General features: G+C 42.6%; 2 protein-coding genes across 2 annotated transcripts; both read left to right on the plus strand.

The window, feature by feature from the left end:
• The first annotated feature begins 14,943 nt into the window (after window positions 1–14,943).
• Window positions 14,944–20,981, plus strand: LOC127296274 (protein GID8 homolog). The gene is made up of 5 exons (XM_051326313.1): window positions 14,944–15,370; window positions 15,462–15,568; window positions 19,318–19,449; window positions 19,618–19,774; window positions 20,623–20,981. The coding sequence occupies exons 1-5, from the start codon at window positions 15,151–15,153 to the stop codon at window positions 20,742–20,744; spliced, it is 738 nt and encodes a 245-aa protein (XP_051182273.1). The 5' UTR covers window positions 14,944–15,150; the 3' UTR covers window positions 20,745–20,981.
• A 261-nt stretch (window positions 20,982–21,242) lies between these two features.
• On the plus strand, window positions 21,243–23,364 carry LOC127296269 (pentatricopeptide repeat-containing protein At4g37170). Its single transcript, XM_051326303.2, has one exon. The coding sequence runs from the start codon at window positions 21,425–21,427 to the stop codon at window positions 23,309–23,311; it is 1,887 nt and encodes a 628-aa protein (XP_051182263.1). The 5' UTR covers window positions 21,243–21,424; the 3' UTR covers window positions 23,312–23,364.
• The last annotated feature ends 156 nt before the right edge of the window (window positions 23,365–23,520 follow it).

Consider the following 23,520-nt stretch of genomic DNA (forward strand, 5'->3'; position numbering starts at 1 on the left):
CACATAGAAAACCTGAGCGACATCTTTCGCTAGGACGAATGGTTCGTCAAGGTAACCAAGATTGTTGAAATCCACCATTGTCATTCCGTATTGCTGGTCCACCTTTACCCCACCTCCTGTTAGTTTGAACCATTTGCACCGGAACAAAGGGACCTTAAAGGAGGGTCCATAGTCAAGTTCCCATATCTCCTATATGTAACCATAATATGTGACCTTTTGCCCATTCTCGGTTGCTGCATCAAAGCGGACACCACTGTTTTGGTTGGTGCTCTTTTTATCTTGGGCGATCGTGTAAAATGTATTCCCATTTATCTCGTACCCTTGGAAAGTCGTTATAGTCGAAGATGGTGTCTTGGCCAACATGTACAGCTGATCTACAACATCAATGTCATTCATTAAATGTTTTCTCAACCAACTGCCGAAAGTCATGTGGGCCTTCCTAATCCAGGATTCAGGCTTCCCCGGGTTGTCCGAGCGTAAAATATTCTTGTGTTTCTCAAAGTACGGAGCCACCAAGCTGGAATTGGTCAGAACTGTGTGGTGTGCTTCAGTCAAAGAATGGCCGTCCATACATATCGTTGATTTCCTTCCGATCGTGCCTTTTCCACTTAGTCTCCCCTCGTGCCGCGATCGAGGAAGACCAATCGGCTTAAGGTCAGGAACAAAGTCAACACAAAACTCAATTACCTCCTCATTTCCATAGCCCTTGGCGATGCTTCCTTCTAGCCTAGCACGGTTACGAACATATTTCTTTAATACTCCCATGAACCTCTCGAAGGGGAACATATTGTGTAGAAATACAGGACCGATAATGGAAATCTCTTCGACTAGGTGAACCAGGAGGTGCGTCATAATATTGAAGAAGGATGGCGGGAACACCAACTCGAAACTGACAAGACATTGGACCACATCATTCTCAGAATCGTGGTAGAACTTGGATTGATTACCTTCGAGAGATTGCATTGAGGAATGCACATAGCTTCACAATGGCTACTCGAACATTTTCCTACAGGAGCCCCTCAAAGCAATCGGAAGCAATTGCGTCATAATCACGTGGCAGTCGTGAGACTTCAGGTTTTGGAACTTTTTCTCCGCCATGTTTATTATTCCCTTTATATTGGACGAGAATCCAGACGGGACCTTCGTACTGCTCAGGCATTCAAAAAAGATGACCTTCTCTTCTTTGGTCAGAGCGTAGCTCGCACGACCTTGAAACCATTCCGGATGCCGGTCATCAGGGTCTTTCAAACGTTGTTGGTCCTGCCGTGCTTCCTTTGTATCATTTGTCTTCCCATACACGCCCAAGAAGCTTAGGAGGTTCACGCAAATATTTTTCGTAACATGCATCACGTCGATTGCAGAGCGGACATCTAGGACTTTCCAATATTCTAGCTCCCAGAATATAGATTTCTTCTTCCACATGGTTGCGTGCCCGTCAGCTCCCTTCGGAACTGATTGTCCGCCATGACCCATTCCAAAGATGACTTTCAAATCCTTGACCATATCAAATACCTCAGCACCAGTGCGTTCCGCAGACTTCGGCCGGTGATCTGCCTTGCCGTTGTAATGCTTGCCTTTCTTTCTTACTGGATGAATTTTCGGAAGAAATCGACGATGCCCAAGGTACACGTTCTTCTTACAATTTGGCAAATGTACACTTTCAGTATCATGTAAGCAGTGCGTGCATGCATTGTATCCCTTATTTGACAGTCCCGAAAGGTTACTAAGAGCAGGCCAATCGTTGATGGTTACGAAAAGCAACGCTCGTAGGTCAAATTCCTCTTCTTTGTGCTCATCCCACACACAGACACCAGGTCTGCCCCACAACTGTAAAAGTTCATCAACTAATGGCCTTAGGTACACATCGATGTCGTTGCCGGGTTGCTTCAGACCTTGGATGAGCACTGGCATCATAATGAACTTCCGCTTCATGCACAACCAAGGAGGAAGGTTGTAGATGCATAGAGTCACGGGCCATGTGCTATGGCTGGAGCTCTGCTCGCCAAAAGGATTCATGCCATCTGTACTTAGACCAAATCTTATGTTCCTTGCGTCAGCTGCAAAATCTTTGAACTCTCTGTCGATCTTTCTCCATTGCGTTCCATATGCGGGGTGTCTCAACTGCCCGTCCGACTTACGGTCCTCTTTGTGCCATCGCAACAACTTGGCATGCTCTTTGTTCCTGAACAGACGTTTCAACCGTGGTATTATAGGAGCATACCACATCACCTTGGTGGGAACCCTCTTCCTGGGTTTCTGGCCCTCAACATCGTCACCAGGGTCATCGCCTCTGATCTTATAACGCAATGCAGTGCATACCGGGCATTCATTCAAATTCTCGTATTCACCGCGGTAGAGGATGCAGTCGATGAAGCATGCAAGTATCTTCGTAACCTCTAAACCTAGAGGGCAGACAACCTTCTTTGCTTCGTACGCATCAAGGGCAACTCGTTATTCTTTGGAAACATATTCTTCAATATTTTCAGCAAGTCTTCAAATGCCGAGTCAGCTACACCTGCCTGTGCCTTCCATTTCAGCAAATCCAGTGTGCAGCCCAGCTTTTTCAGACCATTATCGCATCCTGGGTACAGCGACTTTTTGTGATCCTCTAACATGCGATCCAAATTCTCCCTCTCCTTTTCAGTTTCGCAGCTTCTCCGTGCATCAGCAATGGTCCGACCAAGATCATCAGCGGGCTCATCACGTGCCTCTTCTTCACCTTCCCCTTCACTTTCCCCTTCACCTTCAGCATCCTCCATGAAAGTATCACCGAAATGATCAAGATAGTTTTCATCGATGAAATCATCCCCTTCTTCATCTTCTTCCATTATAACCCCTCTTTCTCCATGCTTGGTCCAACAATTATAGCTTGGCATGAAACCGTGCCGAAGCAGGTGCAGGTGAACTTCTCTTGAGGAAGAGTAACCCTTCTGATTCTTATAGTCAACACATGGGCAGATAACAAAACCCTTCTGCTTGTTCGCATTAGCCACTACGAGGAAATCTTTCAAACCCGTAGTGAACTCGCCGGAGAGTCGGTTACCGTAAATCCATTGCCGATTCATCTGCATTATTATAATATAAAATATATAATTAACCATCATGCATTTGTTAAACTAATTAACTAGCTACAAACAATAGAAATTAAACAATGAACTACACACATGCATATTTTATCAATGACACATATATATGAAAGGTTCAAGTTGCTAACCGCGATCGAGGAGGAAAAAATAAATGAGGAAGCTCAAGTGTGGCTCCGACACTTCATATCATGTTTGTTTCATGCTCTTGGGGCATTTCATCAAACACTTTGTGTGCATAAGAGGGGCCAAAAGCAAACCTACACCCCCTTGTGAAGTTTGTGAAGAGAAGTGGCACCAAATGACTAAGTGTTGTGGGCTGAACGGTATATATAGGGGTGGGGCTTTAGTCGCGGTTGGCCTGGCCAACCGCGACTAAAGGCCTTCGGGCACCTTTAGTCGCGGTTGGCCCCAGGCCTTTGGTCGCGGTTCGCCTCCCGAACCGCGACTAAAGATTCCATTAGTCGCGGTTCCCATATTTTCGCGACTAAAGGGGCTGGACGGAAGCCTCTTTTTCTACCAGTGGTAGTATTATATTAGAGGAGACTAATAATGAGCTTATAAGATGAATCCGAAGAAGCCAATCCAGTAAGCCGAAGAAAATAAATTCAGTTAAGCCGAAGAAAATAAATCCACTGAGTCGGGGAAGATATATCCGAGCCGAAGAAGATAAATCCACTAAGCCGAAGAAAATAAATCAACTGAGTCGGGGAAGATATATCCAGATCCGAAGAAAATAAATTCACCGAGTAATCGAGTGTATTTGCGATAACGATGTAATGGCGCATCCTTGAGTTTCGAGTGTATTTTCTGTAATAATGTAATGGCGCAACCCCCGAGTATTCGGGTGTGGCGAAAGTAAATAATAATTGACTATGGGAAGAAGAACACTTAGCTTTTTATTGGGTGCGACAGAGTCGTCGCTGAAGTAGGTCGTGCAGCAACACAGTCGATGTAGGCGCACGGCGTCTGGCTGCGATATAGTCGCGCGGCGCCTGGCCTGGATGGTTGATGTAGTCGTGCGGCGCCTAACCGGCGTGGTTGATGAAGATAACGCAATCGAACTAATTACGCGGCCAGAAGACGAGACGCATGATGGCGAACGGGGTCGACACAACAAAGTAGTCGAAACTTATTACCGATCTGCAGTTATATTACGGCAAAAAAAAAACTATGCGCAAGTAATAGTACAAGCCGAAAAATATTTGGTAAAATAAATTTTACGTAATTGAAAATATAGCACCTGATAATCTGTATGTTGGATGACGAAGTGCGCACTAGCAGGTTCATGCTGGCAAATCCACAACGGATAAGTTCAGGAGAGTCGTCGTTTGCAAATAAATTTGAAATTTCTCGCAAAAAAAATTCGGAGCAAATATTTATCTATATTTTCTTTACAGTCAATTTTCTTGCTAAAGATGAGATGGTGTGTTGTTTGCATTTGTTAGATAAATAGTTGTTCAATCAAAGATCAAATACTACAACGTGAAGAAACAACAATAGGAGTACTTAGCTGATCCACATCAAAAGCATGACTTTTTTTTTTTTTTGCTTCTGCTGCTGCTCCGGCCGTGAAACAACAGTTTTTTTTTTATCAAACGAGACACGTGAATCAAATCTTGGAAGTTGTATCCCGCTTCATCATGCATGCGAGCTTTGATTGGGACTCGGTCCTTCCGGCGACGCTGCTCCCGGAAAAAGATGATCTTCTATGTTCCGCGGAGAGCAAATACGACCGCGGCAGGCAGGCCGCTGGCGATTTTAAAATCAAAGATGATTCGGCCAGATGGAATCTGGTAGTCCTCGAAGGTTGGGATCCCGCCTGGATAACAAAATTCAGTCATCGCGTTTCCCACAGACGGCGCCAATTGACGAGAGATCACCTCGTCAATGCCTACGTATTGTAGACTTGGGTTTTGGAAGAGAGTGACGATGGAGATTCCGGGAACGAGATTAGGCACACGATGTACCCAGCTTCGGATCCCCTCGGTGGAGGATCCCTACGTGCTGCTAGCACTGAGTATATGATCATATGTATGTTTACAAGAGGCCGCCCGTAGGCGTAACTATGTTGTCCCTCTCTCCTCCCCCTATCGGGTGCCCTGGCTGGCTTTATATATGCAACCAGCCTAGGGTTTTACAAGAGTCCTAGTCGACTACTTCGGGTTGCCTTCTTGGACCTTCTCCATATTGAATCGAGCCAGATATACTAATAATGGTACCCGAAGGGTATGCCCATGACAACAAGTGATTAACAAATAAAAACCTGATTTATTTTTCTAAGCATCCTCTGAGCACCTCCCATTATACATGGCCTAAAAGAACTCCATCAATCGTTATATCGTGTATATGAAGCTGTGCTAGCTGCAAGGTACTGAAGGTGACTAGCAGTACCTTGTTATAATTCTTCCTGTCAATGGCGCGATGATGTGCACAGTGCACAGATCATAAGGCATTACTGCTATGCTATTATTCAAGTTAGAGACATCCAGAATATGAGTGCGGGTAAATGGAGGCCAGCCCTTTATTTTTTTTAAAAGTATTTTACAAGTTTGAAGAAGGTTGAATGTAGTGGATGATGTATCCTACAACATGGCAAAGTTTTAATCTGAAATTCTTTTTTATTATAAGCTACACAAAAATAACAAAATCTGACATATTTATATTTTGAAATAAGCACTATTCACTTTACTTAGATCCATAATTGTTTTCACTTTTGTTGTTGTATAGATACATAGCATTTCATATTGAGATTTTTCAGGCTTGTAGTATACAACATTGAGAATATACACGGTTTTTTTTTTCAGATTTCACTTTGAAATATAAATTTTGATTTAAAATAATAAAGAGCTCACTGGAGCTTGACATCTGTTTGGAGTTCTGGTGCAGCATATCGTCAATAAGCTGCTTATAACTCCTAAAAACACCCAACCTCCCTATAAGGGGAGTTTTGCTTACTCTCAAAACAATCATAACCACTTTCCAGCAGGTGAAAACAATAACCGCTCTTGCCCATGCCATCCTCCTTGATGGCGCCGCTGGCGGAAGGCTTCCAGTCGCCTCTCTCATTCAGTTCCTCGACGCAAAAGGAGGCGCAATCGTGATTCTTGTCTGGTGCGCGTACATATTTATCATGGACCAATGATTACATCCGCATTGGGGATCTACCATGAGTGGGAAGAGATATGTAAAGTTTGTGACCGAGGTCTTAAGAGATGATTATTTGAGAGATCCTAATACAACGGAGAGGGCACTACAAGGTTGATGGACATTGGCTCTACTAGAGGGCTCCGAGGGGCGCTAGGGATAACCAATTGCATGAACTGTATAGACAGAACAACCGCCCCACAACACGACATAGGCATTCACCGGTCATTGGCGTGAACCAACAACCATCGTTGAAGCTATTTTGTTTGAGGATCTAGGGATTTAGCATTGTTATTTTGCAATGCATGGATCACACAATGACTTCTTGCCAAGATCTTCTATATTGGCAAGGCCTGCAGCTTGAGATGTGTGCCCTTACAACTTTGAAGCAATATAATATGGAAAAATACATTGCAGATGACATCTACCCATCATGGTCCAGAACTGTTAATCAATTTCACACTCTCAAGGAAACAAGAGAGTTCTCTTTGCCAAGGCTTAAGAAGTTATGAGAAAGGACATTGAGAGAGCTTTCTGGATATTGCAAGCTTGCTTTTGCAATTTCACATGAACCTACTACCTTTTGGATAAAAAGACGCCGATGAGGATCATGAAAACATGCACGATCTTGCATAATATGATAGTAGGGAATGGGAGGGTATAACATGACAACTTCAAGTACAATTTAATGGGATCACTTTGTGTAAAAAAGATTTTACAAGAACACCTTTAACCGTTGAAGAGAATGAATACATAATTCACAGGTTACTTGAACTTCATAGAAGCATAGAAGGTCGATATACACATGAGAAACTCTGATATGACCATCTCGAGCACATGTGCAACAATTCATTCATCATCATGATGTTTATTTGGATTATTTCCTTCATTTGGACCTCATGTTGTCTTTGAAGTCGAATTCAGTTTTCCCCAAAACAATGCATTTGGAATGTTGTTAAATTTGTAGAGTCTAACCATCAAAGTTTGAATTAATACCCAAAATTCTCTGAGCCTTCCTAAATTGGTATTTTGGGAGTTAAATAAAGCTTCTTCCTTCTAGGAATCTGATATATCTCCTAGGAAGTACTCCCTACGTTTATATATATAAGGCCACCACACATTCCGCGGTTTGACTTTGACTAACAATTTAACCAACTTAATATAAGTTATATGTCACGCAAAATATACCATTGGATTCTGATACGTCTCAAACGTATCTATAATTTCTTATGTTCCATGCTAGTTTTATGACAATACCTACATGTTTTATTCATACTTTATATCGTTTTGATGCATTTTCCGGAACTAACCTATTAACAAGATGCCGAAGTGCTAGTTCCTGTTTTCTGCTGTTTTTGGTTCCAGAAATCCTACAAAGGAAATATTCTCGGAATTGGACGAAATCAATGCCCAGTATCTTATTTTTCCCGGAAGCTTCCGGAGCACCGAAGAGGGGCCAGAGGGGAGCCAGGGGGGCCCCACCCCACAAGGCGGCGCGGCCAAGGGGGGGCGCCCCCCTATGGTGTGGCCCCACCAGGACTCCTCCGAGGCTGCCCTTCCGCCTACTTAAAGCCTCCGTCGCGAAAACCCTAGGAGAATAAGCCACGGGACGAGAAAAGTTACGCAGTCGCTGCCATCGCGAAGCCAAGATTCGGGGGACAGAAGTCTCAGTTCCGGCACGCCGCCGGGACGGGGAAGTGCCCCCGGAAGGCATCTCCATCGACATCACCGCCATCTTCACCGCCGCTGCTGTCTCCCATGATGAGGAGGGAGTAGTTCTCCATCGAGGCTAAGGGCTCTACCAGTAGCTATGTGGTTCATCTCTCTCCCATGTGATCTTTATGTGATCATGAGCTTTGTATCACTATTAATCTATGTGCTACTCTAGTGATGTTATTAAAGTAGTCTATTCCTCCTTCATGATGTAAAGGTGACGGTGTGTGCATCATGTAGTACTTGGCGTAGGTTATGATTGTAATCTCTTGTAGATTATGGAGCTAACTATTACTATGATAGTATTGATGCGATCTATTCCCCCTTTCATAGCTATTGTTGACAGTGTGTATGCTATGTTAGTACTCGGTCTAAATTGCAATGGTCTATGATGCACTCTAGAGGTTACTGAAATATGAACTCCGGATGTTGTGGAGCTTGTTTACTCCGGCTTGAGGTGTGCTTTTATAGCCCTACACAATGAATGGTGTTTGTTATCCAACAAGAGAGTGTGAGAAAGTAGCACAAGTGAAGAGAAGTTATTTATTTATGTGATCATTGTTGAGAGTGTCCACTAGTGAAAGTATGATCCCTAGGCCTTGTTTCCAAATATCGAATCACCGTTTATTTACTGTTCTACTGCATGTTTACTTGCTGCCATATTTATTTCGGATTGTTATTACCACTCATATTCATCCATATCACTTGCATCTTACTATCTCTTCGCCGAACTAGTGCACCTATACATCTGACAAGTGTATTAGGTGTGTTGGGGACACAAGAGACTTCTTGTATCTTAATTGCAGGGTTGCTTGAGAGGGATATCTTTGACCTCTACCTCCCTGAGTTCGATAAACCTTGGGTGATTCACTTAAGGGAAACTTGCTGCTGTTCTACAAACCTCTGCTCTTGGAGGCCCAACACTGTCTACAAGAATAGAAGCGTGCGTAGACATCAAGCTATTTTCTGGCGCCGTTGCCGGGGAGGTAAGGTAAAAGGTATTCACATCCTCCGACTACTAAGCTATTTCCTACCACTGTTGCCGGTGTGTGAGTGCTCGAAGGTATTTCCTTTAGATCCTGCAATTTTATCTTTTTGTTTCTTGTTTTCACTAGTTAGGCTTAATGGAAAACAACAACAAAATGAGAGATCTTTATGAACTTTATCTTGAATTAGGACATGATGTGTTTGAAGAGAGAATTAAAAAACCCATGGAACTTTATATGCATGCTAATGGGAATGTTATTAGTATGAATGCTTTGAACACCATTGTTGCTAATGCTATGGAAAATTCTAAGCTTGGGGAAGCTGGTTTTGATGAGCATGATATTTTTAGTCCCCCAAGTTTTGAGGAGAAAATTTTCTTTGATGATACTTTACCTCCTATTTATGATGATTATAATGATAGTGGTATTTTGGTGCCACCTACTATGGAGGATAAAGGTTATTATGATTATACCATGCCTGCAATTTATGATGATTACAATGATGGTTATGCTAGTTTTACTCCCACTATTACTAATAAAATTGATTATGCTTATGTGGAGAGTAATAATTTTATGCATGTAGCTCATGATAAGAATGTTTCATGTGATAGTTATATTGTTGAGTTTGTTCATGATGCTACTGAAAGTTATTATGAGATAGGGAAACATGGTTATATGCATCTTAATAATATTAAGTTTCCCCTCTTTATGTTGAGAATCTTGATGTTGCACTTGTGTTGCCTTTTTATGCTTGTTGCATTATGCTTACATGACTTGTTTATTTACAAGATTCCTTTTCATAGGAAGTGGGTTAGACTTAAAAGTGTTTCTTATTTGCTTTTGATGCTCTCTTTTGCTTCAACTCTTATTTCTTGCGAGAGTATCATTAAAATTACCCATGTTTATTGGGAGATAACCCATGTTTTTATTGGGAGATAACCCATGTTTTTATTTTGCTACTGTTCTGTTGTGTCTTGGAAGTTGTTACTACTGTAGCAACCTCTTCTTATCTTTATTTTATTGCATTGTTGTGCCAAGTAAAGTCTTTGATAGTAAGGTTGATACTAGATTTGGATTTCTACGCAGAAACAGATTTTTACCTGTCACGAATTTGAGTAGATCTCTCTGTAGGAAACTCGTAAAATGCTGCAAATTTTCATGCGTGATCCTCAGATATGTACGCAACTTTCATTAGTTTTGAGTTTTTTCATCTGAGCCTGTTAAGTGCCTCTAAAAAATTCGTCTTTACGGACTGTTCTGTTTTAACAGATTCTGCATTTTATTTCGCATTGCCTCTTTTACTGTGTTGAGTGGATTTCTTTGTTCCATTAACTTTCAGTAGCTTTGGGTAATGTCCAGAAGTGTTAAGAATGATTGTTTCCTTGCTGAACATGTGAATTTTTGATTATGCACTAACCCTCTAATGAAGTTTATGAGAAGTTTGGTGTGGCGGAAGTTTTCAAGGGTCAAGAGAGAAGGGTGATATAATGTGATCAAGAAGAGTGAAGAGTCTAAGCTTGGGGATGCCCCCGTGGTTCATCCCTGCATATTTCAAGAAGACCCAAGCGTCTAAGCTTGGGGATGCCCAAGGCATCCCCTTCTTCATCGACAACTTATCAGGTCACCTCTAGTGAAACTATATTTTTTATTCCGTCACATCTTATGTGCTTTACTTGGAGCGTCTGTGTGCTTTTATTTTTGTTTTGTTATTTTCATTCTCTGAATAAATTCATGCTTATGTGGGAGAGAGACACGCTCCGCTTTTTCATTTAAACACTTGTGTTCTTAGTTTTACTTTTAATGTTCATGATGAAAGTTAAAAGCTGCTGCATTTATTGCTATTTGGTTGGAAACAGGAAATGCTTCATGTGGTAATTGGTATATGGTCTTGAATAATTTGATACTTGGCAATTGTTTTGCTCAATAGATCATGTTTAAGCTCTTGCATCATGTACTTTGCACCTATTAATGAAGAACTACCGTAGAGCTTGTTGAAATTTGGTTTGCATGATTGGTCTCTCTAAGTCTAGATATTTTCTGGTTAAGGTGTTTGAACAACAAGGAAGACAGTGTAGAGTCTTATAATGCTTGCAATATGTTCTTATGTAAGTTTTGCTGTACCGGTTTATACTTGAGTTTGCTTCAAATAACCTTGCTAGCCTAAGCCTTGTATTGAGAGGGAATTCTTCTCGTGCATCCAAACCCTTGAGCCAAAAACTATGCCATTTGTGTCCACCATACCTACCTACTACATGGTATTTCTCTGCCATTCCAAAGTACATTACTTGAGTGCTACCTTTAAAATTCTATTCTTTGTCTTGCAATATATAGCTCATGGGAAAATAGCCTTAAAAACTATTGTGGTATTGAATATGTCGCTTATGTATCTTATTTCTTATAAGTTGCTTGTTGAGCGGTAACCATGTTTCTGGGGACGCCATCAACTATTACACTTTTGTTGAATATCATGTGAGTTGCTATGCATGTTCGTCTTGTCTGAAGTAAGGGCGATTTTCATGATCAAATGGTTTGAGTATGCATATTGTTAGAGAAGAACATTGGGCCGCTAACTAAAACCATGAATCATGGTGGAAGTTTCAGTTTGGACATCAATCCTCAATCTCTTATGAGAATATTATCTGTTGTTGAATGCTTATGCATTAAAGAGGAGTCCATTATCTGTTGTCTATGTTGTCCCGGTATGGATGTCCTAAGATGAGATCTATCAAAAACGAGAAATCAAATGCGATCTATCTCCTTGGACCTTTGTACAGGCGGCATAGAGGTACCACTTTGTGACACTTGGTTGAAACATATGTTATGCAATGATAATCCGTGTTAATCCAAGCTAATTAGGACAAGGTGCGAGCACTATTGGTATTCTATGCATGAGGCTTGCAACTTATAGGATGTCTTATACATAACACATATGAATTATTACTACCGTTGACAAAATTGTTTCTATGTTTTCAATATGAAAAGCTCTAGCACAAAAATAGTAATCCATGCTTCCCTCTGCGAAGGGCCATTCTTTTACTTTATGTTGAGTCAGTTTACCTACTTCTTTCTATCTTAGAAGCAAACACTTGTGTCAATTGTGTGCATTGATTCTTACATGTTTTACCTATTGCACTTGTTATATTACTTTATGTTGACAATTATCCATGAGATATACATGTTGAAGTTGAAAGCAATTGCTGAAACTTAATCATCCTTTGTGTTGCTTCAATGCCTTTTACTTTGAATCTATTGCTTTATGAGTTAACTCTTATGCAAGACTTATTGATGCTTCTCTTGAAAGTACTATTCATGAAAAGTCTTTGCTATATGATTCAGTTGTTTAGTCATTATCTTTACCATTGCTTTGAATCACTTCATTCATCTCATATGCTTTACAATAGTATTGATCAAGATCATGTTTGTAGCATGTCACTTAAGAAATTATCCTTGTTATCGTTTACCTACTCGAGGCGAGTAGGAACTAAGCTTGGGGATGCTTGATACATCTCAAAAGTATCTATAATTTCTTATGTTCCATGCTAGTTTTATGACAATACCTACATGTTTTATTCATACTTTATATCGTTTTGATGCATTTTCCGGAACTAACCTATTAACAAGATGCCGAAGTGTCAGTTCCTGTTTTCTGCTGTTTTTGGTTCCAGAAATCCTACAAAGGAAATATTCTCGAAATTGGACGAAATCAATGCTCAGTATCTTATTTTTACCGGAAGCTTCCAGAGCATCGAAGAGGGGCCAGAGGGGAGCCAGGGGGGCCCCACCCCACAAGGCGGCGCGGCCAAGGGGGGGGGGGCGCCCCCCTATGGTGTGGCCCCACCAGGACTCCTCCGAGGCTGCCCTTCCGCCTACTTAAAGCCTCCGTCGCGAAAACCCTAGGAGAATAAGCCACGGGACGAGAAAAGTTACGCAGCCGCCGCCATCGCGAAGCCAAGATTCGGGGGACAGAAGTCGCTGTTCCGGCACGCCGCCGGGACGGGGAAGTGCCCCCGGAAGACATCTCCATCGACATCACCACCATCTTCACCGCCGCTGCTGTCTCCCATGATGAGGAGGGAGTAGTTCTCCATCGAGGCTAAGGGCTCTACCGGTAGCTATGTGGTTCATCTCTCTCTCCCATGTGATCTTTATGTGATCATGAGCTTTGTATCACTATTAATCTATGTGCTACTCTAGTGATGTTATTAAAGTAGTCTATTCCTCCTTCATGATGTAAAGGTGACGGTGTGTGCATCATGTAGTACTTGGCGTAGGTTATGATTGTAATCTCTTGTAGATTATGGAGTTAACTATTACTATGATAATATTGATGCGATCTATTCCCTCTTTCATAGCTATTGTTGACAGTGTGTATGCTATGTTAATACTCGGTCTAAATTGCAATGGTCTATTATGCACTCTAGAGGTTACTGAAATATGAACTCCGGATGTTGTGGAGCTTGTTTACTTCGGCTTGAGGTGTGCTTTTATAGCCCTACACAATGAATGGTGTTTGTTATCCAACAAGAGAGTGTGAGAAAGTAGCACAAGTGAAGAGAAGTTATTTATTTATATGATCATTGTTGAGAGTGTCCACTAGTGAAAGTATGATCCCTAGGCCTTGTTTCCAAATATCGAATCACCGTTTATTTACTGTTCTACTGCATGTTTACTTGCTGCCATATTTATTTCAGATTGTTATTACCACTCATATTCATCCATATCACTTGCATCTTACTATCTCTTCGCCGAACTAGTGCACCTATACATCTGACAAGTGTATTAGGTGTGTTGGGGACACAAGAGACTTCTTGTATCTTAATTGCAGAGTTGCTTGAGAGGGATATCTTTGACCTCTACCTCCCTGAATTCGATAAACCTTGGGGGATTCACTTAAGGGAAACTTGCTGCTGTTCTACAAACCTCTGCTCTTGGAGGTCCAACACTGTCTACAGGAATAGAAGCGTGCGTAAACATCAGATTCATATTTGAAAGATGTTTCAACTATTCTTGCCCAGAGTGGCTTCACAACGTGCTGATGAACGCATATCATGAATTGCAAAATAATATTTTGATGTTGTTGTGGAGATCATGGCACCTAAGATGTGATATATATCATGAAAAGGGGGAGGAGACCATCACAAGATCTGCGACCTTCTTCATTAGCTACAACAATTTCTTACAAGGCACTGAGAAGCAAACTAGACTAATTCAAGTTTGGCTTGTCATAGCTTACAACACGCTAACTCCCTTACATGCTTGAGACATTTTGCTGATAGGAACAAAGAAAAGAGGATGAGTTGGGATAAACCAATCGCCGGAGAAAATCAAAATCAACGTCGACGCTGGCTTCTGCCTAGACACAAAAAAGTTCACTACTGGTGTGGTCGTTCGCGACCATATGAGAACTATCATCCTTGCCGCCAACCTAGCTGGAGAAAAATGCACATGTGTTGAAGAAGCTGAAGCAAATGCAATCTGGAATGGTTTGAAGATTGCCATCGATAACAACCTGAACCTGGAGTCTGACTGTTCAGCGGTGGTTTCGATGGTCAACAACACGACCCAAAATAGCTCCAGTTTTTGGCATGTCTACAAGAACATTAGCTTGCCAAGGATGCACTTCCAAGATGCATTATTCGCAAAATTGTCAGGCGTTGTAATGTAATACAGTGGCTCACGAGCTTGTACGTCAAGCTAATCTCCATGGCTATAGGTATATTTGGCTGGCTCATGTGATGTAAGCCATTAGGGAATTATGTAATCACGATTTTGTGTATGATTCTGAGAGCTGATTAAATCCCCCCCTCAGAAAAATATATTTGAAAGATGTTTCCACCTATGTTTTTTGATGTTATGTAAATTATTTTTTATCGATTATTTTGGCTCGAAATACTTAGTGGTCTTGTAAATAAAACCATAAGGAGTACTCTACATCACCAAAATAAACAAAAAAAAAAATGAAAAAATTAGAGGAAGAGTGAACAAATCAGAGGAAGGAAGTTGCAATCACGAGCACTCTCTCTCTCCTACTCTCCCGAGCTCCTCTTGTCCCATCGACCTCGACTACCCGTCTGCTTCCCCAACTCTGCCAATCCACCGGCCTCTCCCCGCCGCCGCGAAACCCTAGCTAGCCCCCCAAGCTCCCCGCCGTGGCCGCTGCGGATGGCGAAGGCGTGATCGGCGCGGACAGCACCCCGTCCCCGCCCGCAGCCCCGCATCTGATGTTCCTCTCCCGCATCGTCCTGCGCGACCTCGACTCCATCGACTCCCCCGCCTCCATGGCCTCTTCCAAGAAGGTGGTGACCCGCGACGAGTGGGAGCGCAAGCTCCGCGACGTCAAGATCCGCAAGGAGGACATGAACCGCCTCGTCATGAACTTCCTCGTCACCGAGGGCTTCGTCGACGCCGCCGACAAGTTCCGCGTCGAGTCCGGCACCCAACGTACTTCACGCCTTTGCCGCTACACGCATCGAGCCCATATTATCCTGCAATACTGACACTGAATTGCTGATTTCCACGGTTTTGGTTGCAGCGGACATTGACCTGTCCACCATCACAGATCGGATGGAGGTCAAAAAAGCGGTCCAGTCTGGGAATGTTCAGGAAGCCATCGAGAAGATCAACGATCTTAACCCCACGGTTCGCTCCTCAATCTGATTCTCCCGGTTTTAGTTCGGATTAGGAAATGGGACTATCAGGGAAGTTTGGATGGAGGAGGACGATGGTCTTGCTGTTATGTGTAGTTTTTCAATGTATGATGACCTAATGGTAGCTCGTGGTAGTCTGGTTATACACAATTAGCTGTGCTGCTTCATGAGGTGTGGTAGATGAGCAGATGGTATGTGTATGGTTATCTAGAGCTTAAACTAGTTTGGAAAATCGGAATATAATTCAGTTTTGTTCAATGGTGTTTGACAACCAATCTTATTTGGCATTTCGTATGTGTTAATTTAATATATTTTATGCTTTTGGATAGTACCTTTTGTTAGTTCCGAGTAATAATGGAGTAACCTGCCAATTCAACTTTCGAGTCAGGCAAATTGAGTTTAATAAGATGGTTTGGGGTGGGTTCACAACCATGTCTGCGCCCCCAGGACTTATCCGGGCAAATTGGATTTTATTCATGTTATTATCATTAGCTAGTATATAGAAATCTGCAAGATGGTAATACATACGATGGATGTATTTAGCCATACAGTCTTTATTACTGTTGAAATTAGCTCCACTTTTTGTTTTTTCCGCTGTACACACTGCAAATTTTGATCATTTGACCAAGGCACTCAAACAGATAGTGAAAAATTTATACCTGTCTATTGTGTCAAGATCCACTAGCTACGGCAGTTCGCTTATTGTTCTCTTAGCATGTGTTTTTAAATTTTATCATGTTTATTTAGATGGTCAGTGCGAACAATCTGGAAATATAGCATGCATTTTAAATAGACTTAATTTTGAACTAGAAATTTTCTGGTCTTCCTATTAGTTTTTCTTTATCTGGAAACTAATTGTGCAAAAGATTGGCGCCACCAACTGGCTGGATTGCACATTTTCCCACTAAACTATAGCACTGTATACCAGTTTTGTAGTTGGAACCTATAAGGCTATAACCTGGTACTTTGAACAGATCAATGGCTATCAGACTAGCAGTGTATAGGATATGGCATCGATTAGTACTTTTTGTCAGTTCCAAGTAATGGAGTAACCTGCCAATTCAACTTTCAAGTCAGGCGAATTGAGTTTAATAAGATGGGTTCACAACCATGTCTGCATCGCCAATGACTTCGCTGGGAAAATTGGATTTTATTCATATTGTCATTAGCGCATATAGAATTCTGCAAGATAGTAATGCATAGGATGGATGTATTTAACACTAGTCTTTATTGCTGTTGCAATTAGTTCCATTTTTTGTTATTTCTGCTGTACAGAAGCACCTCAAATTTATTTAACCAAGACACTCAAACGGCACAGTGAAAAAAGTTAGATAAAATTCCTTATTTGACACCACCTAAAAATTCGATTCCCTATTTGATATTGGAAAAGTTTTTCTTCCCTATATGACGCCATACCAAATTTTCTTTCCTTATATGACACTTTAGTTGATTTTGAGCACTAACAGTATTTAGTATGGACATGAAAAGACGCTTTTGCCCATGAATTCATCTTTGTGCCATATATATGTGCATAACAAGTTAGAAAAATGAAGCGGTATGGCTGCGGAAAAAATACATGTCCCAGACAAGTAATAGCAAATTGTTTCAAAGAATTAACCGAGATATGTTAAAAAGGAAAGAACTGAAGATATGTTAAAAAAGAAATCCGAGACAGCAGTACTGTTTTCCAGATAGGATCATATTTTTTAATAACATTCTAGATACAATCATGGATCTAGCAGAGTGGTGTAGGTGCATGTAGAGTTAACCAGAGACTTAATTGCCTATTAGTTGCGTAAATACGTGTCCCGCCATATCCCTTTATTTTTTCAATTTTTTTAATTCGAATTTCAGGGATACACCAAAATTCGTGTATCCCGCCGTATCCCCTTATCCCGCTGTATCAGGACGGCAGTTTGGCAGTTTCTGCCGTATCCGTGCTTTTTAGCTTGTCCAGGCCTGCAGTCGCACCGAAACCTGCAACAGAGCACGCATCCTGCCCTGTACACGAGCACGCATCCGCGCCCAGCCCTGCAGCCCCACAGCCATGCCATGAAGTGAGACCCATGGCAAGCCCGCAGCTGAGCTCTTTGACGGCGCTCCTCCGCCGCACCTTGTCTTCCGTCTGCAGCGACAGTCGCACCCGCCGTCCGCCGGCATGCCTGAAGCGCCCACCCTATCCCTGCCCTCCACAGCCAACCTTTGGTCGCCTATAGCACGCCGCGGTGCCGCTAGGGCTCCGAATTGGGTCAGAGCCATGGACAGGAGGGATTTCTATATAGGGACGTGAGGATTTGATCAGCTTTTTTTTTCCAGCTTTGCACATCGACAGGGTAGTTTGGTCGCAGAAAAGAAAATTTGACAGAAGATGCTAACGGAACTAACCGCGATGTCATATAAGGGAAGAAAATTTGGTATGGTATCATGTAGGGAAGAAAAACTTTTGCAGTGTCAAATAGGGAATCAAAATTTTTAAGTACTGCCAGATAAGGAATTCTCTCAAAAAGTTATACTTGTCTATTGTGTCAACATCCACTGGCTGCTGACAGTTATTCGCTTGCTGTTCTCTTAGAATGTGTTTTTAAATTTTATCATGTTTATTTAGATGGACAGCGCAAACAATCTGGAAATAAGATGCATTTTTTACTAGATTTTGAACTAGAAACTTTCTGGTCTTCATATTAGTTGTCTTTATCGGGAGACAACTAATTGTGCAAAAGAGTGGTGCCACCAACTGACCGGATTCAGCAGATCAATGGCTATCAGACTAGCAGTGTATAGGATATGGCATCGATTAGTTGTAAAGTTTGGGCTCACCATTATGTCAACATCTTTTCACAAATACTCCATAGCAGTAGCAGAGCAAAGTGTTAACCAATAGTGTTGAGTGATGAGGTTTCTCTTGGAACCTTGTTATTTTTATTGTTGGATGTTTGCTCCTTTTCTGCATGTAACTAAATATGTGCGTATCAGAAAAAAAATCTTTGGTTAACTGCCAGAAATTAACTTGGTACTTTGAACAGAACAATGGCTATCAGACTAGTAGTGTATAGGATATGACATTGATTAGTTTTAAATTTGGGTTCACCATTATGTTCACACCTTTTCACATATACTCAGTAGCAGTAGCAAAGTAGAGCCAACTGTTAAGCCAGTAGTGGGTGATTGATGAACTTTCTCTCGGAACCATGTTAGTGTTTTTTGTTAGATGGTTGCTCTTTTTCTACATGCAACTTGATATGTATGTATCAGAAATTAAATCTGTGGTCGATTGCCAGAAAATACCTTTGCTCTGTTTTTCTGCTGATCACCAGTACTCGCTCCGTTCTGATTTAGTCTACATTCTAGAAAAAATGAGATAAATTAGTAGTGCATTTATTAGTACTACTTAGATATTTGAACAACCAATCCAAGCTACATTGAAAATAACAACATCCAATACAAAGAGTAAAACCACCTCGTTTTCAGTGTTGTTGTTGACTAAAAACTAGAATGTAGAGTATTTCAGAACAAATTTTGGGGCTAGAATGTAGACTATTTCAGAACGGAGGGAGTATGTTGCTTATCTGTGTATACTTCTGAGGGCATTTCAGTGTTGTTATAAATCAGGTGTTGGGTTTTTACTGTGGTTTTTTCACAACAGCGTGTCGCTGCACCCATGTGTATATTTTGAAAGTGATTTCCCTATGAAGTCTTAATTATATTGTGACTTCTTATCCTGACTTGAATCATAACATGCAGATTCTGGATACAAATCCCCAATTATACTTCCATCTACAGCAACAAAAGCTAATTGAATTGATTCGTGTGGGGAAAATAAATGAAGCTTTGGAGTTTGCTCAAGAAGAACTTGCACCAAGAGGCGAAGAAAATGTGAGTTTTACTGTCTGAATTATCTCTATTACGTCAGTTAGGACTCAGGGTTCAAACCTATATTAATCACATAGCGACCCCTTTTTGCTATATTTCTTGGTAATACCACTGATTTTAAGACCATGCTGTGACATTACTTTTCATTTGTGAAATGTGGCAACTTTGCAGCAAGCCTTCCTCGAGGAAATAGAGAAGACTGTAGCCCTTTTGGTTTTTGAAGATGCAAAAAACTGCCCATATGGCGAACTGCTGGATGTTTCTCAACGCTTAAAGACAGCAAGTGAAGTTAATGCCGCCATTCTTACAAGCCAAAGTCATGAGAAAGGTCAGTAGCATGAGAATGGATGTGTCGTGATGCCTAATATTTGTTTGTTTATTTTGTTCTGTGATTTAGTGCCACTGAGGTGGACCTGCATCCACGTGACACATGTACTGACCTAATATCAAATATCTTATCTTTGAATAAGCTACCTTTTGGTAAAAGAATCTGAAACTGACCAGAGGATATCCAATCTAGAACAATGCATAGAATCTGATGTATTTGTTCTCATTTTATAGCTCAAAGCAAAATATAATTCTAAATTTGTCAGAAGGTTACATACCTCCATCCTAAAGCTTAAGGCTTATATTTTTTTTAAAAAGTCAAACCAAGTAAAGTTTGACCAAAATTTTAGAATAATCTATCAACATATATAATATTTTGTAGATACCATACGAGAATATATTTCATTATCTATTTAATGATATTAATTTTGTATTTTGCATGTTAATGATTTTTGGTAAAAACTTAGTCAAACTTGACATAGTTTGACTTTCTAAAAATAATACTCTATAAGCCTTAAGCTTTGGGGTGGAGGTAGTATTACACTTAAACATAATAAGGTACAGAACAGTTAAACTTATAAGATGATCATGCGTGACTAGTGATAAATGTATCTTCGTTTGACACTGACTGGTGATCAAAGTAGGAAATACTGATAAGCATGGGTGAACTAATTGCATATGGCTGTTTCTTGAAAATCCTTTTTAGAGGTGCCATTGAACAAATGACTGGATATTTTCAGTATTAACAGAATGAAAATATGCCATGCCTTGTGTCTGGGCTCTTTGAAACTACTATAGCGTTTTCCTTTATTTAAGCTCCTTGATTTTTATGTTTGTAACATGTAACAGATCCAAAGCTCCCCAGCCTGTTGAAGATGCTGATTTGGACTCAAAACCAGCTGAACGAGAAGGCAGCATATCCCCGAATCAATAACTTGTCCACCGCCGCACTGGAAGATCCAGCTATATGAGCTGCTGCTGAGATGTTTAGGCAGCAGCAGCAGCAGCAATGTCTGCCTGTACACTCTCTCTGTCTTAGGTCTGTAACTTGTTCGTTACCTGCAGTCTGCACCTGAACACGCTTCTTTCATCAGTGTTCTAGCTCAATGTAAAAAGAATGACATTTATCCCGCTCAGCTGTTGTGTATGATGCAGAGGACGTTCTCGTGACAATTTGATCAGATATAAATGTTGCATTTGTTTTATCATTGGACAAGCTATCTGTGTTCAACTAATGGTACAGAAGATATTTCAGTCAAACTTTGGTCTTATATATATTTGTTCGTTTTGTCCTTGCAAACTCAGGAATGATGCAAATTATGCTGCAAATTTTGCAAAGAAAGGCAGCGCGTTCACTATACCAGAGTTGCATACAAAATGTTCAAATGTACCAATAAGCAGTAGTTATTGGTGGTAAATAGGAGTGTGTAAACTGTAAATTACATGGACAAACATCTTATACAGGAGTACCAATAACCGGTCATTGGTGGATATCGAACCATTCCCGGTCAATTTGTAAGCTACGATTCGGCTGAGCTCTCCAGGCTCCAGCTGAAGACTTCCACCGTCACTGCCGTCGTCGCCAGTGGAGTAAAGAGCGCTAGAGAAATCTCACTGCCGCAACCATGCAAGCCACTGCCACTACAACTCCATGAAGACCAAGTCCCCGAGCTTCTCCATCACCACCGCGTCCCAGCTCCACGACGCCATCGACCGCCTCCTCCCGCTCCTGCGCGCCGACGCCGCCCACCTCCCCGCCGCGCGCTCTCTTGCCTCAGCCGCCGCCGCGCTCCCGCCGTCCACACTCCTCTCCAACCGCCTCCTCCACCTCCTCTCCTCCCACCCCGCCTCCCTCCCCGACGCGCTCTCCCTCCTCTCCTCCATCCCCAACCCCGACCCATGCTCCTACAACACCCTCATCGCCGCGCTCTCCCGCTCGCCGCGCCACCTCGCTTCCGCGCGCGCGCTGTTCGACCGAATGCCCCACCGGGACCACTTCTCCTGGTCCGCCATCGTCTCCGCCTACTCCCGCCACGGCCAGCCCCTCGACGCGCTCGCGCTCTACCGCCGGATGCAGCAAGAACCGGGGAACGCCGCGGCGGACAACGAGTTCACCGCGTCCAGCGCGCTCGCCGCGGCCACAGCCGCCCGGTGCGCCCGCGCCGGCAGGGAGCTGCACTGCCACGTGGCCAGGAGAGGGATCGGCGCGGGCGACGCCGTCATGTGGAGCGCGCTCGCGGACATGTACGCCAAGTGCGGGCGAGTGGACGACGCCAGGAGAGTGTTCGACGGGATGCCGGTCCGGGACGTCGTCTCGTGGACCGCGATGGTGGAGAGGTACTTCGACGCTAGGCGCGGTGGGGAAGGGTTCAGGCTGTTCCTTGACATGCTGAGGACTGGGGGCGTTCGACCCAACGGGTTCACCTACGCGGGGGTCCTGCGTGCTTGCGCGGAGCTCGCCGTAGAGAGCCTTGGGAGGCAGGTGCATGGTCGAATGTCCAAGAGCAGCATCGGGAACTCGTGCTTCGCGGAGAGTGCGCTCCTGCACATGTACTCCAAGTGTGGGGACATGGAGAGTGTGGTGCGTGTGTTCGAGGGGCTGACAGAGGCAGACATGGTGTCATGGACGGCGATGATCTCTGGCTATGCGCAGAATGGTCAGCCAGAGGAGGCATTGCGCTACTTCGACAAGTTCTTGAGGTCTGGAATTAGGCCTGATCATGTCATGTTTGTTGGCGTTCTGTCCGCGTGTGCTCATGCTGGTCTGGTCGACAAAGGCCTGGAGGTCTTCCATTTGATAAAGGATGAGTATTGCATTGCGCACACTGCTGATCATTATGCTTGCGTGATCGACCTACTCAGCCGGTCAGGTCAGTTTGACCGAGCAGAAGAGATGATTAACAAGATGACCATCAAGCCCAACAAGTTCCTATGGGCATCCTTGCTTGGTGGCTGCCGGATTCACAAGAACGTTCACCTCGCAAGGCGGGCAGCAGAAGCATTGTTCGAAATTGAGCCTGAAAATCCAGCGACCTATGTAACTGTAGCGAATATCTACGCATCAGTCGGTCTGTTCGATGAAGTTGAGGGTGTAAGAAAGATCATGAAGTCAAAGGGCATAACAAAAATGCCGGCTTCAAGCTGGATTGAAGTTGGGAGAAGAGTGCATGTATTTCTGGTCGGCGATAAGTCACATCCTCGAGCTGAGGAAATCTATGCGCTTCTGAAGAAGCTGTATGCCAAAATGAGGGAAGAAGGGTATGTGGCGGACACCGGATTTGTTCTCCATGACGTCGAGGACGAGCAGAAGGAGCATGACATTGGTTACCACAGCGAGCGCCTTGCTGTTGCATTTGGGCTCATTGCTTCTCCGGAGGGTGCCGCTGTTAAGGTTTTTAAGAATCTGCGGATCTGTGGGGACTGTCATAGTGCTATTAAGCTCATATCACAGATTGCTCAGAGAGAGATCATTGTCAGGGACTCAAATAGGTTCCATCACTTCAAGAATGGGAGTTGTTCATGTAAAGACTACTGGTAACATCCGCTGCATATATAGATATTTTAGACGTTGAATTATTATCCATTTTTTCATGGCATGGCCTCCAAAATTTTGTTGTTACTATACCATGCAGTCTTACGCGATGTATTTGCTCTGATGAAAGATTAAATTTTGCGCACGTGCCTTTGCTTTCTTCTATCAACCTATTATGTAAACATGGGCATTTTTTTGTACAACTCTTGGTTTGC

This window comes from Lolium perenne, chromosome 4, assembly GCF_019359855.2.
Source record: "Lolium perenne isolate Kyuss_39 chromosome 4, Kyuss_2.0, whole genome shotgun sequence".
Lineage (NCBI taxonomy): Eukaryota > Viridiplantae > Streptophyta > Magnoliopsida > Poales > Poaceae > Lolium > Lolium perenne.

Excerpts from the sequence above, each read along its gene's own strand:
- LOC127296269 (XM_051326303.2), top strand. The coding sequence starts at position 21,425 with ATGAAGACCAAGTCCCCGAGCTTCTCCATCACCACCGCGTCCCAGCTC.
- LOC127296274 (XM_051326313.1), top strand. The coding sequence starts at position 15,151 with ATGTTCCTCTCCCGCATCGTCCTGCGCGACCTCGACTCCATCGACTCC. Across the intron at positions 15,371-15,461 it reads CGTCGAGTCCGGCACCCAAC|CGGACATTGACCTGTCCACC; the intron begins GTACTTCACGCC and ends TTTTGGTTGCAG. Across the intron at positions 19,775-20,622 it reads AAGCCAAAGTCATGAGAAAG|ATCCAAAGCTCCCCAGCCTG; the intron begins GTCAGTAGCATG and ends AACATGTAACAG.